This window comes from Lonchura striata, chromosome 12 (assembly GCF_050655825.1).
Source record: "Lonchura striata isolate lonStrDom1 chromosome 12, ASM5065582v1, whole genome shotgun sequence".
NCBI classification, from domain to species: Eukaryota; Metazoa; Chordata; class Aves; order Passeriformes; family Estrildidae; genus Lonchura; species Lonchura striata.
The window spans coordinates 17,643,177-17,656,729 of NC_140714.1; the positions used below are offsets into that span (position 1 = coordinate 17,643,177).

General features: G+C 49.7%; 1 protein-coding gene across 1 annotated transcript; it reads right to left on the reverse strand.

Moving 5' to 3' along the window:
* Positions 1–5,369: 5,369 nt before the first annotated feature.
* On the reverse strand, positions 5,370–9,015 carry LOC146766274 (E3 ubiquitin-protein ligase PHF7-like). The gene is made up of 10 exons (XM_085590749.1): positions 8,882–9,015; positions 8,458–8,549; positions 8,271–8,372; positions 7,865–7,989; positions 7,626–7,788; positions 7,433–7,539; positions 7,105–7,218; positions 6,852–6,970; positions 6,261–6,699; positions 5,370–5,984 (listed from the first exon to the last, which is right to left on the reverse strand). Exons 1-10 carry the CDS (start codon positions 8,922–8,924, stop codon positions 5,639–5,641), a joined length of 1,650 nt encoding a protein of 549 aa, XP_085446875.1. The 5' UTR covers positions 8,925–9,015; the 3' UTR covers positions 5,370–5,638.
* Positions 9,016–13,553: the final 4,538 nt, after the last annotated feature.

Here is a 13,553-nt window from a genome sequence, read left to right on the forward strand (position 1 = left end):
GCCCCGGCAGAGCCGGGCTGGCAGTGCCGACACCTGAGGGAAGCCCTGCCATGGCACTGCCGGGGCCGCTCCTGCCCCGGGGCCGCCGGCAGGAGCGACGCCTGGGACCTGCCGACAGACCGGCATTGCTTGGCCCTCTTCAGTAGATCGAGGGAGTGGCACCACGAAATAGCAAAATATTACACCTGATTTAAAACACCAGAGGGAAGCCATAGAGTTGAAAGGAAAATGGTGTGCCAAAAGATAAAGAGCACGAAAGGGAAGACTAAAGAAAACATACTGAATCTTAATCTTCACATTAATCTCAACTATATCAGAGGAAACATGACAGTGAAAAAACCTACTCAGTGTTTTGACATTAGAAGGGTTTGCCATCATTATTTTGCAAGTATGTTCAACTCTTAAAAAGCAGTCAGGTATTCCTTTGTCTAGTGCCATGAATTTAATAATGGGATTGGATTTGGTACAGCTATCCCTCAAATTCTCCACATAAAGGAAGCTGAGTACTTAGCCATGAGTCAGTAAAAGAAATCTTCCATTCTATCATTGTTCTGTAGTAAGCACTTAATAAAAGAAGTAATTCTGCAAATTCATGCTGATCCTTTAGCCATCTGTTAGAGAAACATACTATAATATTGGCTTCTTGGCTTTCCACAAATATTAAAGTGGAAGCTCTATGTATAGTGTAAAAGTAACCATGAAATACCAATATATATTTAATTTCTGCTATAAATTAAACTTAGAGAAGTGAAGTACCTGATATTACTCTTCAGGAAATTGAACTTACTCTTTGGTTCGGATCACATCCAATGAATGTATGATGAACACCTCTGCTACTGACCGGAGGAGAAGGCGGACAGGAGCAGGGCTCACGCAGGGCTCAGCAGGGAGTAGTGCCCTTGTGGCTCTGGGCCTGTTCTGCAAACTCCCCACACTCTTCTGTCTCCCAGACAGAGAGAGAACCAGCACCTGGAGGAGACTGTGACCTTTCTGGACAGGGACTCACTGCTGACGGCTGCCATGTGCGACAGCAAGCAGGAGGGCCCTGGTGCCAGGGAGCCAGGTGAGGGCAAAGCCGCCCTCCCAGAGCCGGGCCCAGGGGCTCCTGTGGCAGGCGTTGTGTGGGGCCCAGAGCAGAGGCAGGGGGAGGCAGGAGCTGCTCAGCCATGCCGCGGCTGGGAGCCTCCTTCCTGCCCAAGTGGGGCCCAGCTGGGCCAGGGGGCAGCTCTTGGGACACCCGTGCCCACAATGGCCCCTGCTCTCCAAGGCCTCCAGCCCTGCCCATCAGCCAGGCAGGCAGGCAGGGACAGAGCAGCCCTTGGGGCCGATGCTGCTGCAGCCAAAGAGCCCCGCAGAGGTGCTCATGCCCGCTGCCATTGGCTCTGTGCCCTGCAGTGTGCATGCTGTGTCGCCGTGCAGAGGCTGACCCCTGTGCTTCCCCAAGTGCTGCCACCAGCTCCTGTGCTGCTGCTTAATCTCTGCCCAGCCCACCCACGGGCACTGCTGGAGCCCCACACCCACCACAGCCAGCTGGGGTGTGACAGCTCTGCTGCTATGGGCACGGCTCTGGGCAAAGCACCCGCGTGTCCCTGGGCTGGTAGCAGTGCCCAGGTCGGGCTTGGCAGAGTTTGTCTACTCCTGGAGAGCCAGGGCCAGTGCCCAGGTGTGCCCTGGCCCGGCTCTGGGGCACCTTTGACATTCCTGCTTGCCTTTAGAGCCGCCAGGGATGAGCCGGAGCTCAATGGCCCCGGCCTGGCTGGACAGTCAGGACTGGAGCCTTCCCGTGGCTCCCCAGCACCCAAGACCATCAGCCCCAGCTTGGAAACACTGCCGAACAGGATTTGCCAATTTTTTTTCCTCTTAGATCTTTGAAAGGATTTTGGTAGTAACATTGTTTGACCACTTCTTCAAGGAACAAACGTGGCACGTTTCTATTCAGTAAAGAATTTATTGGCTTCCTTGCATTGCTATTTGGTATCCCTATGCTTCCTTCAGCGTTCCGGGAAATAATGAAAGTCTACCGAATTCTTCAGAGAATTTTCTGAATCCACTATTAGGCAAAGTCTCTAAATTCACTCCTTCTCTTAAATACATCCTTTACGTACAGTTAATTAGCTGCTCCTGTAACATACAAAGATGTAGTGGTTTACCTGCCTGGACAACACAACATGATGTTATACACACCGGTACACTAAAACATGTTTGTTCCTGGGGAGTTGCAAAGTTGCAGGCTCTTCTCCAGGTCCTGAATTAATTCTGCATGCCCATTCATACCTACATTCCCTCCCCTTGCTCAGCTTTCACCTACAGTTCCCAGGGAACACATGTTACATACTCACCTCAAGCAATAATCTACATCGGTCTTCCCAACCCTTCTTCTTCACTGAACTCTACTGATCTACAAAATAACTTTGGGCCCTCTGTGCAAAAAGAAGAACCAATTAATAGGCTTAAACATTTTCGATTGTGCTGCTGCTTCTAACAATCATGGGCAACTCAGCAATAAAGTCAGGAGTCAATTCTTCACATCCTTCCTGTTCTCTTGCCCCCCACCAGACGTTGTCTCCCAACAGAAATGTTCCCTCCTGCAGCCTGGTGTCTGCGGGACAATGAAAGGCAGCAGCAGTTTTCCTCAGCATGCTGCAGTCTAAATTGCAGTGAAATAGCCGCTGTTTCATTAGAAGCTCAGCACCAGGATCACACATCTTCCCCCAGAACTGGGGCCTGCTTAGGACTGAGCTCTCCACTTTAACACCCCCTGCAAATCAGACAGGCTGGAAGAGTGCTGGGCACGAACTGTATGAACACAGCAATACATTTCTGCAGTGTTATCGAATCAGTCTCGAGAAATGCACACCATTTAAGCCTGTCTTAAGACTATTCTACAAAACATATAACAAGCAATTGTTTTGCTGGCCTCTGCAATTTTTGGGGATGGGACTCCATATGTTTCCTTTGGTTGTTGTTTTCTTTGTTTCTAAATACAAAATCCCCAGGATTCAGAAGAGAAACCCCCAGATTCATTAGGACAAATCACCACAGGGACCTATGTGGGTGACAAGAACACAGAATTCCTAATGGTAACTCCAGAAAGACAGGAAAAAGTTAAAGGTGATAAAAATACCTGAAAGGATCCAACATATCTAGGTAACCTGTCAAGTTGCTAATGTTTTCGTGAGCTCTGCAAGTCTGGATTCCTATTAGGCAATTACCTGAAAGAGAAGAAAGCCAGAAATCTGCTTGGCCTTTATTTTACCAGGACTTTTTCACGGGATTCTGCCATAATTTTGAGCACAAGTAAGGACGCCAAAATTTGACTAGGAAACATTCCTAAGCAGGCAGCATCTTTTCCTCCTCACAGAATTCCAGGAAAAGTTTAAAAAAATACAAAAGGGGGTGAAGAAATTCTGTCGTACCTCTTAGGCATTCATCATCTTTGGAGAAGAAGACAACTCTAGCACTTTCTGTGCGTGGTAAAGAAACAAACCTAGACAAGTACAAAGGGATTTTAGCATTCTAAATTGTACTATCAAATTCCATGAACACAAGTTAAAACTGCAGTGCTTAAGAGAATTGGTATACAGTGAAAAGCTTTATTCCCTAGTAACCAAATAGAGCCTTCTAGGAAAAAAATAAAACTCTTCTTAACAGCAAACTGACTGTGTCTTTGGTTTCTGGCCAAACTCAGTTTGGAGTTGGTCAAACCAAAATGAGCCCGTTAATTTCTTGTGCTCAGCGTCTCTCTTTTCATATTCAGCTTCACATCACATGGGCTGCTGGGAGTTTTGACTGTGGGCAGCACAAATGGTTTTCCAAGATGACTTTCATTGCTCAGCGTTGTGCAATCTCAGTTTCCCATTCCCTGAGTGCTGCTATTAATATTCCCACAGCATCCAACTACTACAGCCAAGTAGACAGCAAATAGAAACGGAACTTGCATTTCTTGGTCCGTTTCAGTGTCTCACGTCTCAGGCTCATCATCACCCTCAGAGCTGCCGTCTTGGAAACGTGAATCCTCTTGCCATGCGACTTTTACCGGCTTTATTGTTCCGAGTCTGCAAGACTCTGCTATAACAGCACCGAAAAAGAAACAAAGCCACATCCAGATTATTCCTCCACTTGTCAGGAAGAATTCCTCCTTTCAAGACAAATACTTACAGTGGAGAAGACAGATGTAGGAAGGACAGAATCTGCTTCTGCCAGATTTTCTGAGCTACATCTCTGCTCCAGGATTTTCCACTCTGTTCTCAGGATCTCTGCTGTATTCTTAAACATTTTATCGTTGCATTCAGAAGACACCGAATACCTTCTGAATTCAGCACAAGTGTCGGGGGCTTGTTGCTTTGTGTTGTTGTGGTTTTTTTTTAAATATTTTGGATAACTTCACACGGTTTCTTTTCTCTCCTACAGGACTGTGACTTGATTTATGTTGTTTCATCCTCTTTTCATAAGGTCTCATATTATCTATGGTTAGAACTTCCAAAGCATCACGTTTCATGCAGTTTCCTTCTTCTATAGGTCCAAGAAGAGAATTCAGTAGCAAAGAGAATGTTTGTGGATCTTGCGGTCAACTCCAGGCTTTTGCTCCTCCCTCTCCATTAAGACACATTTACTTTAAAATCTTGTTGGGTTCTCTGAAACTTGATATGACAGGTGTGTCACCTTTCTCCCTGTTTGAGAGATTCAGGGCTTGACAACAAGGTTTTTCACCACTCACCAAAAACCCCAATGCCTTCTCAAAGCATGCCTTTCAGAATTCCTCAGATGCAAGCATGAGTTACCTCTCATTCATGTACCACAGCCTTGGCAAGCAGAAATGAAGATCAAAATGCTTCTGCCTACTTACTGTCTTCTGCTGTGGAAAATCCCCTGTGTCCTGACCTTCTTTACACCACAGTGCTCTACAGTGCCTGCCAGAAGCTCTTCCTTAGAAATGGCACTGTGAGAAGGGTCCTGCTGTTACCTACTTTGATGCCCAGCTCCTCTGTGTCTCCAAAGAAGGAAAACTTGAACGCGCTCGACTCCTGAGATGCGTCGTTCTCGGGCAAAGGTCCCAAATGGTCATCTGGGGGCAGGGTCCTGCGCATCCTCTTTGTCCTGGGGTATTTCCACAGTCTTTTCTGGTTGATTATTTGGATCTCCAAACAAGTCTTTTAAATCAGCAGCAATACAGTAATGGATTTCTTCAGACACTTGAGGCAGTTTCTCACTCTTTTCTTTCTTCTTCCTTTTGGCTTTACTGAAATTAGATTGTTCAAGGATAGCAAAACAACGCACATCCTTTCCAAATACAGATTCCCAAGGAACCACCTTGCTCTGAACGTCTCCCTAACCGTATCCAAGCCCATAAAGGAGAGTTTAACTTTCAAGAGTGAGCAGTGGGGAAACATCTCAGCTTGGAGTCAAAAGGCCGGAACAAAAGTCCTTTTTCATTAGCCACATCATTTAAGTGACTTTTCACTTAATACATGGTAAGACAGAAATCAAGGGCTTTAGCACAATACGACTTTCCTGCCAGTAGAAATGTCAAGAGCTAATACGGTTTTCTCACTGACCTGCAAATCTCAAGGTCTCTGTATTGACTGTTCTCACCTTCACTTTTGGCAGCAAACAGATGGACTAGAAAGAAAAGATGAAGCTACGTGCTGCTGTTGGAGGTCCCAGTTGAGGCCCGACGCCTCTGGTGGGAGCGGTTGCTCCTATGGGAACTCTCTGACGGTGTTCCCGTGCGCCTGGGCCTCTCAGCGCTTGCTGCTCTCCTCCTGCTCCTGTCCTGGCGACTCCTGGACTGGAGAGGTTGATCTGAGGCCCGGCGCTGCAGGCGGGAGCGGCTGCGTCTGGGGGATGTCCCTGATGGAGTATCCCTTTGCCTTGGCCACTCAGTCCTTGGTGCTGTCCTGTGGCTGCTGTCACGGCGACTCCTGGACCGGACAGGTGGACTTAGGGCCTGACCTTGCTGGTGGGAGCGGCTGTGTCTGCGGGACGTCCCTGGCGATGTCTCCCTTTGCCTGGGCGTCTCAGTCCTTGGTGCTGTCCTGTGGCTGCTGTCACGGCGACTCCTGGACCGGACAGGTGGACTTAGGGCCTGACCTTGCTGGCGGGAGCGGCTGTGTCTGCGGGACGTCCCTGGCGATGTTTCCCTTTGCCTGGGCATCTTAGTCCTTGGTGCTGTCCTGTGGCTGCTGTCACGGCGACTCCTGGACCGGACAGGTGGACTTAGGGCCCAATCTTGCTGGTGGGAGCAGGTGCATCTGGGGGATGCCTGTGAAGGTGTCTCCCTACGCCTGGGCCTCTCAGTCCTTGGTCTTGTCATGCTGCACATGTCACAGCGACTCCTCGATCGGACTGGTCCATCTGAGGCCCGACCTTGCTGGCGGGAGCGGGTGCGCCCGCGGCCAGGCCCAGCATGTCTGGAATGGCCCCTGTCCTCAAGCTCAGGGGTGCTGCTGTACATTGACCTTGTTCTGCTGGGGCTGCTGGTGTCCAGCGAGGGAGATGGCAGAGACTGCTGCCGTGCTGTGCGTTGCTGGCTGCTGCGGCTGCTGGTCTCTGTGGATGAAGCCTGGGGATCCTGCCCCGATGGTACCGGGCCATGGGAGCTGGGGCTGATGGCCTCTGATTCTGTGGAGCCGTGAGCAGGCTCCAGTCCTGACTGACTGGTCGGGATGGGGCCATTGAGCTCTGGCTCATCCCTGGAGGCTGTAAGGACAAGCAAGAATCTCAAAGACCACCCAGGCCCAAGGCAAGCCTTGCCAGAGCAAAACCCCAGCCCTTCAGGAGCAGACGGGCTCTGCCAGGCCCAGCCTGGGCACTGTCCCCAGCCCAGGGACACCGGGTGCTTTGCCTCATACTCGTTTCAAGACCAGCACAGCTGTCACACTCCCAGCTCTGTACGCTGTTTCTCAGGCCGGAGCAGCGCCTGTGGGTGCCCTCAGCAGCGCAGGAGGAGCACAGGAGCAGTTTCCAGGGCCTGGGGAAGCAAATGGGTTTATGGCACTGAGGACAAAGTGATTGTCCAGCCAAGCTCTTCTAGTTCTTTTCTCTTTGAGCCCTTGAAGTGACACGGGTACCCTGCAGAGCCTCAGGTGCAGCTCCCCAACTTACCCCTCTTCCTCTGCCTCCTCCCTGCCTCCCGGGTAAAGGCAATCCCTGGCATTGCACCTGCTGTGCCTCTCTCCTAGATCCGCGTAGGCATGGTTGTCCTCCCATGTTGGCAGTCTGATGGAGAAAGGAAAAGCTGATGAGTTTCTGCTGCCCTCCCCTCATGGAGGTACAGGTTGTCCCTGCTCTTCCTCCCGTACTTTTCCAAGGCATGCGTGAATCTGAAGCCCAGACTCACGGGACAGGGCAGGGACAGGACTGGTGGGGCAGGGCCTGGCAGAGCACAGACCTTGCAGCTCCTGTCCTGTGCGGCAGGCAGAAGGACACCAACCTGAAGGGGATTCGGATCCCCAGGATGAACATTTCCACAGTGAATTCCTTCTTGTTTCTGCACAGGGGGCATTGGAAGAATAAAGCACCAGCGCACATGGCGTGTCCCTGCAGGGCAAGCAGAAGCAGGGTGAGCAAGGCCCTGGTGCTGCTGAGCACCTGCTTTGCCCTGGGGCTGAGGGGAGGGCTCCTACCTGGATGCAGTCCCTGTGGAACCAGGCCCTTTTGCACGCTGGGCACACCAGGGTTCTGAAAGTCTTTCTATCCTCCACTGGCTCCACGCAGATGAGACAATTGGTGCCTGGCTCTGGAGTTGCCTCAACGTTCTGCTTTGCACGGTGCACAGGGCAGAAGGAGCTGGAGGAAAATGGATGGGCAAAGTGAGAAATGCTTGACCATTTCTCATTGGTGGCCAGAATGGGAGAGGAGTTACCTATATGGGGTAATGTATACATTGACGCAGCCACCCTCCTTGGCACAAGGCAGGTGGAACCATCTGTCACAGCCCTCCTTGCAGCACATGATGGTTGCCCCGCTCTGGCCACAGACACAGCAGCGCTGGAAAGAGCCAAGCAGCCCCATCAGCAGCAGCCTCGGGGCCTCCCCAGGCAGCCCCAGCGCTCCGGGCAGGGCGCAGGATGTGGCCACTGCTGGGTCTCAGCCCACAGAGCCGTCTGGTGGAGGAGGGGGGCTCCTGTGCCAGAGCCTCTGTGCAGCTGCTGGGAGCCAGACTTTGCCCCGCAGCCGGCCAGAAGGGCAGGCCTTTCCTTCCAAGTGTCTGGGCTAAGCTCTGGCAAACCTCACCTGGCAAAATCTCCCTGCTTGAGTCAGGCCCTCACCTTTTGTGCCGCCCTCCACACTGCAATTTGGATATCTCTAGGAAGAAATCCCATGAGTCCAACATGTTTGTTCTCTTGAGGAAAAAGTAGAGTGGCAAAGAACTGCAGCAGAGAGGAGGAGCAGATGAGGAGAGAGGGGCAGGAACTGCCCATTGCAATGGTGGATGGAGCTCCCGGAGCCACTCACCAGGCAGAACACGTGGGCACAGAGTCCGCCCTTCTCCAGTTTGTCACCGCAGATGTCCGGATCAGCCTCTGCACGGCGACACAGCATGCACACTGCAGGGCACAGAGCCAATGGCAGCGGGCATGAGCACCTCTGCGGGGCTCTTTGGCTGCAGCAGCATCGGCCCCAAGGGCTGCTCTGTCCCTGCCTGCCTGCCTGGCTGATGGGCAGGGCTGGAGGCCTTGGAGAGCAGGGGCCATTGTGGGCACGGGTGTCCCAAGAGCTGCCCCCTGGCCCAGCTGGGCCCCACTTGGGCAGGAAGGAGGCTCCCAGCCGCGGCATGGCTGAGCAGCTCCTGCCTCCCCCTGCCTCTGCTCTGGGCCCCACACAACGCCTGCCACAGGAGCCCCTGGGCCCGGCTCTGGGAGGGCGGCTTTGCCCTCACCTGCCTCCCTGGCACCAGGGCCCTCCTGCTTGCTGTCGCACATGGCAGCCGTCAGCGGTGAGTCCCTGTCCAGAAAGGTCACAGTCTCCTCCAGGTGCTGGTTCTCTCTCTGTCTGGGAGACAGAAGAGTGTGGGGAGTTTGCAGAACAGGCCCAGAGCCACGAGGGCACTAGTCCCTGCTGAGCCCTGCGTGAGCCCTGCTCCTGTCCGCCTTCTCCTCCCGTCGTCGCCTCGAGGAACACCGCAGTCCGCTCTGGCTGTTCCTCCGCTGATTCTGGGCAGGGAGAGGCAGGGGAGCCTGCAGCACAGGCCCAGAGCCCCGAGCTGTGGGGCTCCGCTGGTCCCTGAGCAGCAGCGTCCCTGCCCTGCCTTCTCCTCCTGTTGTCAGGTCGCACTGACACGCGGCCTGAGCCCAGCCTTCCCTTTTGTGACCTTGCTTGCACGGGTCACAATGGCCACTCTGACATCAGCATCGTGCAGCCAAAATTGGGGCAGCCATGGCCTCAGGTCCCTGGCAACCACTTGAGGCGGCCCCCTTGGTAACTGCCCAGGTTCTGAGATGGGTGTGAAGGTTTGGCCAGGAGGGAACCCAGGCAGGGACTCCTGCAGCAAGTGCAGGGCCAAATGCCACGCCCTGGGGCAGCCATCGAGGCTGGTACTTTTGGCAGTAAGGTGCTGTTCAGGCACTGCCACTCCAGGGCTCCAGCCCCGGCCAAGGGAAATCTCTGCTCCTGCCCCTGGCAGGGGTCAGTGTTCCAGAGAGCTTTGCATGTTGAGTCAGGAGTGGAACTGAGGCCACACATGGACTCTAGGTCTCTTCAGAAGGTTACTCCGAGTTTATTAGAAACCCATTATTTTATACACCGTTCTATTACAGGTGGACCTGATTAGTCATTTAATCAGCAGCTCTTCGCACCATTGGCTAATTCACAAGACACTCTTTGCTAAACATCTGATGAGAAAACAGCCGTTCAAAACACCAGCTGGAAGGTTGTTTTTAGTCTTTCTCTCAGGCATCTCAAAACTCCCCACAACAACACCTGGGAAAGTTTATCTGGCTTCTCTTTCTCTGACTAAAGTGTTGCATCCACATGGATTCTCTTGCACTGGAGAAATTCAAAACCTGCTTCAGGTGAACTGACAGTTTCCTCAAGACCTCTCTGGGGAAAACCAGGATGAAAGTGAAGGCACTGCCTTGTTACAGGGGCATTGCCATGCCCGAATCCTCAGTGAAGGAAGAAAATTAGCAATGGTGACACCGCTGTATAAACACAAAGCACATTTCAATGGTCAGCTGAAGTGCCCGGAGGAGACAGACATTAACCACCCTCACACTCATCCTCAGGACAGTTTTGTCTCCACATTTGACAGCTCTTCCTTTGAATGTTGTTTGTTTTATTACAACTCAGAAGCTTAAAATAACAGTGCCCAGTGTAGTTATTAGACCCCAAAACATTCCTTTAACAATTGCCTTATGTATTTCTCACTGTCATGTCCCAAGACTTTTTATCTGAGGTCAGAACAAAAGAATTCCAGCCTCCTGCCCATGATAGAGATGGGGAGATTTTGAAAGGCTATAAGGACAACCATTATCTGTTGGGAGGTTACTGTGTCTTGGTTTGACAAGACAGGAGTCTGTGAAGGAGGGCAAAAGCCTCCTGTGGAATGGAGAAGGTAAACCCCCTCCCTCTGAGTTACCAGGATTTTTAAATTAAAAAGCTCTCAGGCAAAGATATGGGAATGGGAGTAACAATTCTTTACTAGGAGAAACTAAATAACAATTTAAAAAGGCAAATGCAATTGGTACAAATAAAACTAGTGATAAAGTCCACAATCTGACACCCTGAGGAGTCGGGTTGTTAGTAGTAGTCTGGTTGAAATGACAGCTGCTCCCCTTGCAGTGGCTGATGAATTGCAGCTGAAGCGGTGATCTTAAGAAAGGTATAGTTTTCTGTGAAGATCTGGTGGCAGTTGGGCTGGTCTTCCTCAGCGCCGGGGCTGCCTCCGAGCTCCACCGCCGCCGCCTCACCGCGCTCCGGCCGTTTCTCTGGGAATCCCGCCAAAGGAGCTGCTTCTCTGGGAATCCTGCAAAGAGAGAGAGAGCTGCTCTGTCTCCCAAAAGGTACCCCTTTATACAATAAAAGAGTGCTTGGCTTCCCCCTCTGGGTGGAGCATCTCACAATGGGATGGTGTTACGTTACCTGGCCTGCAGTGAGCCAGTCAATGGCCCGTTAACAAACGATTACCTCTTCGGAACCAACCATTGTTCTTGGAAGAGATAACAAACCTGCCCAACCTCCAACAGATGGCAAATAGAATACAAGCTTATCTTACAAACCAGGACACTGATGAAGAACAGGAAGTTCAGGGGAGATGGAAAGAAGTCCAATTGCTTTCCAAGAATAGGAAGAAAAGCTTTTTAAAGCCAGTATACTTTGCCACTTTATATTTGCTTCTCTCCCAAGACAAAAGATTTTACAGTGTGACTTTATCACAATTGGTTTTGTATCTAGAAAATTAAATGTCATTGTTCTGTAAAATGATAAAGCTGCAAAATCTAAAATTAAAAAAACAAACAACCAAAACCAAACACCAAACCAAAGAAAACTTAAGTATTTGTCAATTCAAGTGCAAGGTAGATCAAGTGCTACCTGCCAGCATCAGTTGGCAGGTTCTGCCAAGGTGCAAAGGCTGCCACACCAGCATGGCAAGCTTGAAAGAGTCCTGTGTAGATTCATCACAGTGGAGAAGATCAGCAGGACCCGAGCAAATACAGAGACTTGTACAGTTTCAGAAATCAGATACAGGAAACAATTCCTTCAGAGCTCTCTGCTACAGTTTAAATTCATTATCTACCAGAAGGAAAAAAGTAAAACAGACCTTTAAAACAGACTATCAAAGCAATAGTGGAGTTTTCAAGAATGAATCATTTTCTCTACTCTATGGGACTGGACTTAAGCAGATCCCACCCTTGAAGGGAGCCTGGGAGTGCAAATACAGAAGGGGCAATCCCACCCTGAATTTGTCAGGAAAAGGAGCTGCTCTTTCCACTCTCTGTGGTCATACAGTTTGTCTTTTCCAGACTGGGAGGTAGGAAATTTATTGTTAAATTACATTTCTAACAAATTTAGGAGCTTTAGATATTGCTTCAATACATGCAGTAAAGCATCTCCTTTACTATATAAAAGCATTGTTTTTAAAATTAAGTTTAAAGCACTACTGCGATATAAAAGAAATGTTTTGTAAAAAGTACTTTATCCCCCAGAACTCAAATAAGGTTTTATAAACAGACATGCACTTGTTACCATAGAGAATCCTAGAAGCCTTTTGTTTCAGTTATTGTCTATCTTTTTTCTTTGTGTAAAATGCTGACACCTTTGGTAGGTGCCAACAGATTGAGTAATCCAACAGGCAGTTCTTTTCACTACCCACCATTACTTTCACACCATGAAGACTGAAAGGCTGGTTTTTGTCAAGCTATTCCATATGACAACACATTTCCCCCCACTAACTCCAACAGCTGTAGCCTGAAATCAGGAAAAAAAAAGTTAACTGCCAAGTTAACCCCAAGACTTATTATTCTTTTAGAATTTAAAAAAGTGACTGCACCACTTGTTTTTATGCTTTTGTCTCCCTCATCTTCTTTTTAGTACAAAACACATACCATGCATACTCAGAACCTGGTATGTTCCCAGTTAAATCAAAGAACATGGCAGCATCCAAGCATCCACAATAACCTCCACTGAGACATAAATGGATCATCATTTATCAGTCACTCTGCCTATGCAAAGTAAGTATTGCAAATCACATGGATGATAAGAGGAGTGTAAGCAGAAGGAGATAAAATAAAAATCTATGTGGCTCTAAGGCAGAAAACATGCTTTTAAGTGAAAAAAAAAAAATCAAACCTTACAGCTGCCTCTGAGAAACTACAGCACGTCAAATTCAGCTTTGTTTTCGCTTAGATCATCTCTCTTGGAAAGGCTGTAGATGTTGGGGTTTTTTTCCTTCCAATTGAAGCTTTTTCTAGGAAAAACATGAGACTGCACATGTACATCTTTGACTAGAATTTCCTAGAGGAAACAACTTCATGTGAGAAGCTTGTGAAGAAGATGTTGAAATCAATGGCTTCCCTGCTTCCTATGCCCTTTCCCCCCACCGTGACTGCACTTCATTTACCTGCATTAACAGCACGGATGAGAGCCAAGCTAAGAGAAGGAATTTAAAAAGCTGTGATGTTTTCTCTGCCATTACTTAAAGTGCCACATGCAAACCCAAGCGAACAGTCTCTACTAGACACAGAGGAACTAAAAGAGGATCTTGCACCCTGGATGTCAGGTAGAAGTGAACATATTTGTCAAAATTACTGTAGAACAGGTACTGCATCAGGAGTGGCAAAAATTAAAAATGCCTTCCTGGGGAGATTCCAGCAGGGAGAAGGTTGCAGACACTTGAATTAGGTTTTCAGGTACTGTGCAGTTTGTTGGCATCTGACCCAAGGGCACAGCTCCCACACACATAAACTTTGGAACATCTAAGCATGGGTATGAGTGCTCTGGCTTGCTAAAGAACTCCGTGTTCAGCAGCTTGCAGTGGGGAGTGTCCTTAGGGTGCACTCAGAAATAAACCAAAATTAGGCCCCTTATGGCTTCAGGGGTTAGAGTTTCTTGGG

Coding starts and splice junctions, on each gene's coding strand:
- LOC146766274 (XM_085590749.1), bottom strand. CDS start 8,924: ATGTGCGACAGCAAGCAGGAGGGCCCTGGTGCCAGGGAGGCAG. Junction 7,219..7,432: donor GGGATCCGAATCCCCTTCAG/GTTGGTGTCCTT, acceptor TTTCTCCATCAG/ACTGCCAACATGGGAGGACA. Junction 6,700..6,851: donor CTGTGCTGGTCTTGAAACGA/GTATGAGGCAAA, acceptor TTGTCCTTACAG/CCTCCAGGGATGAGCCAGAG.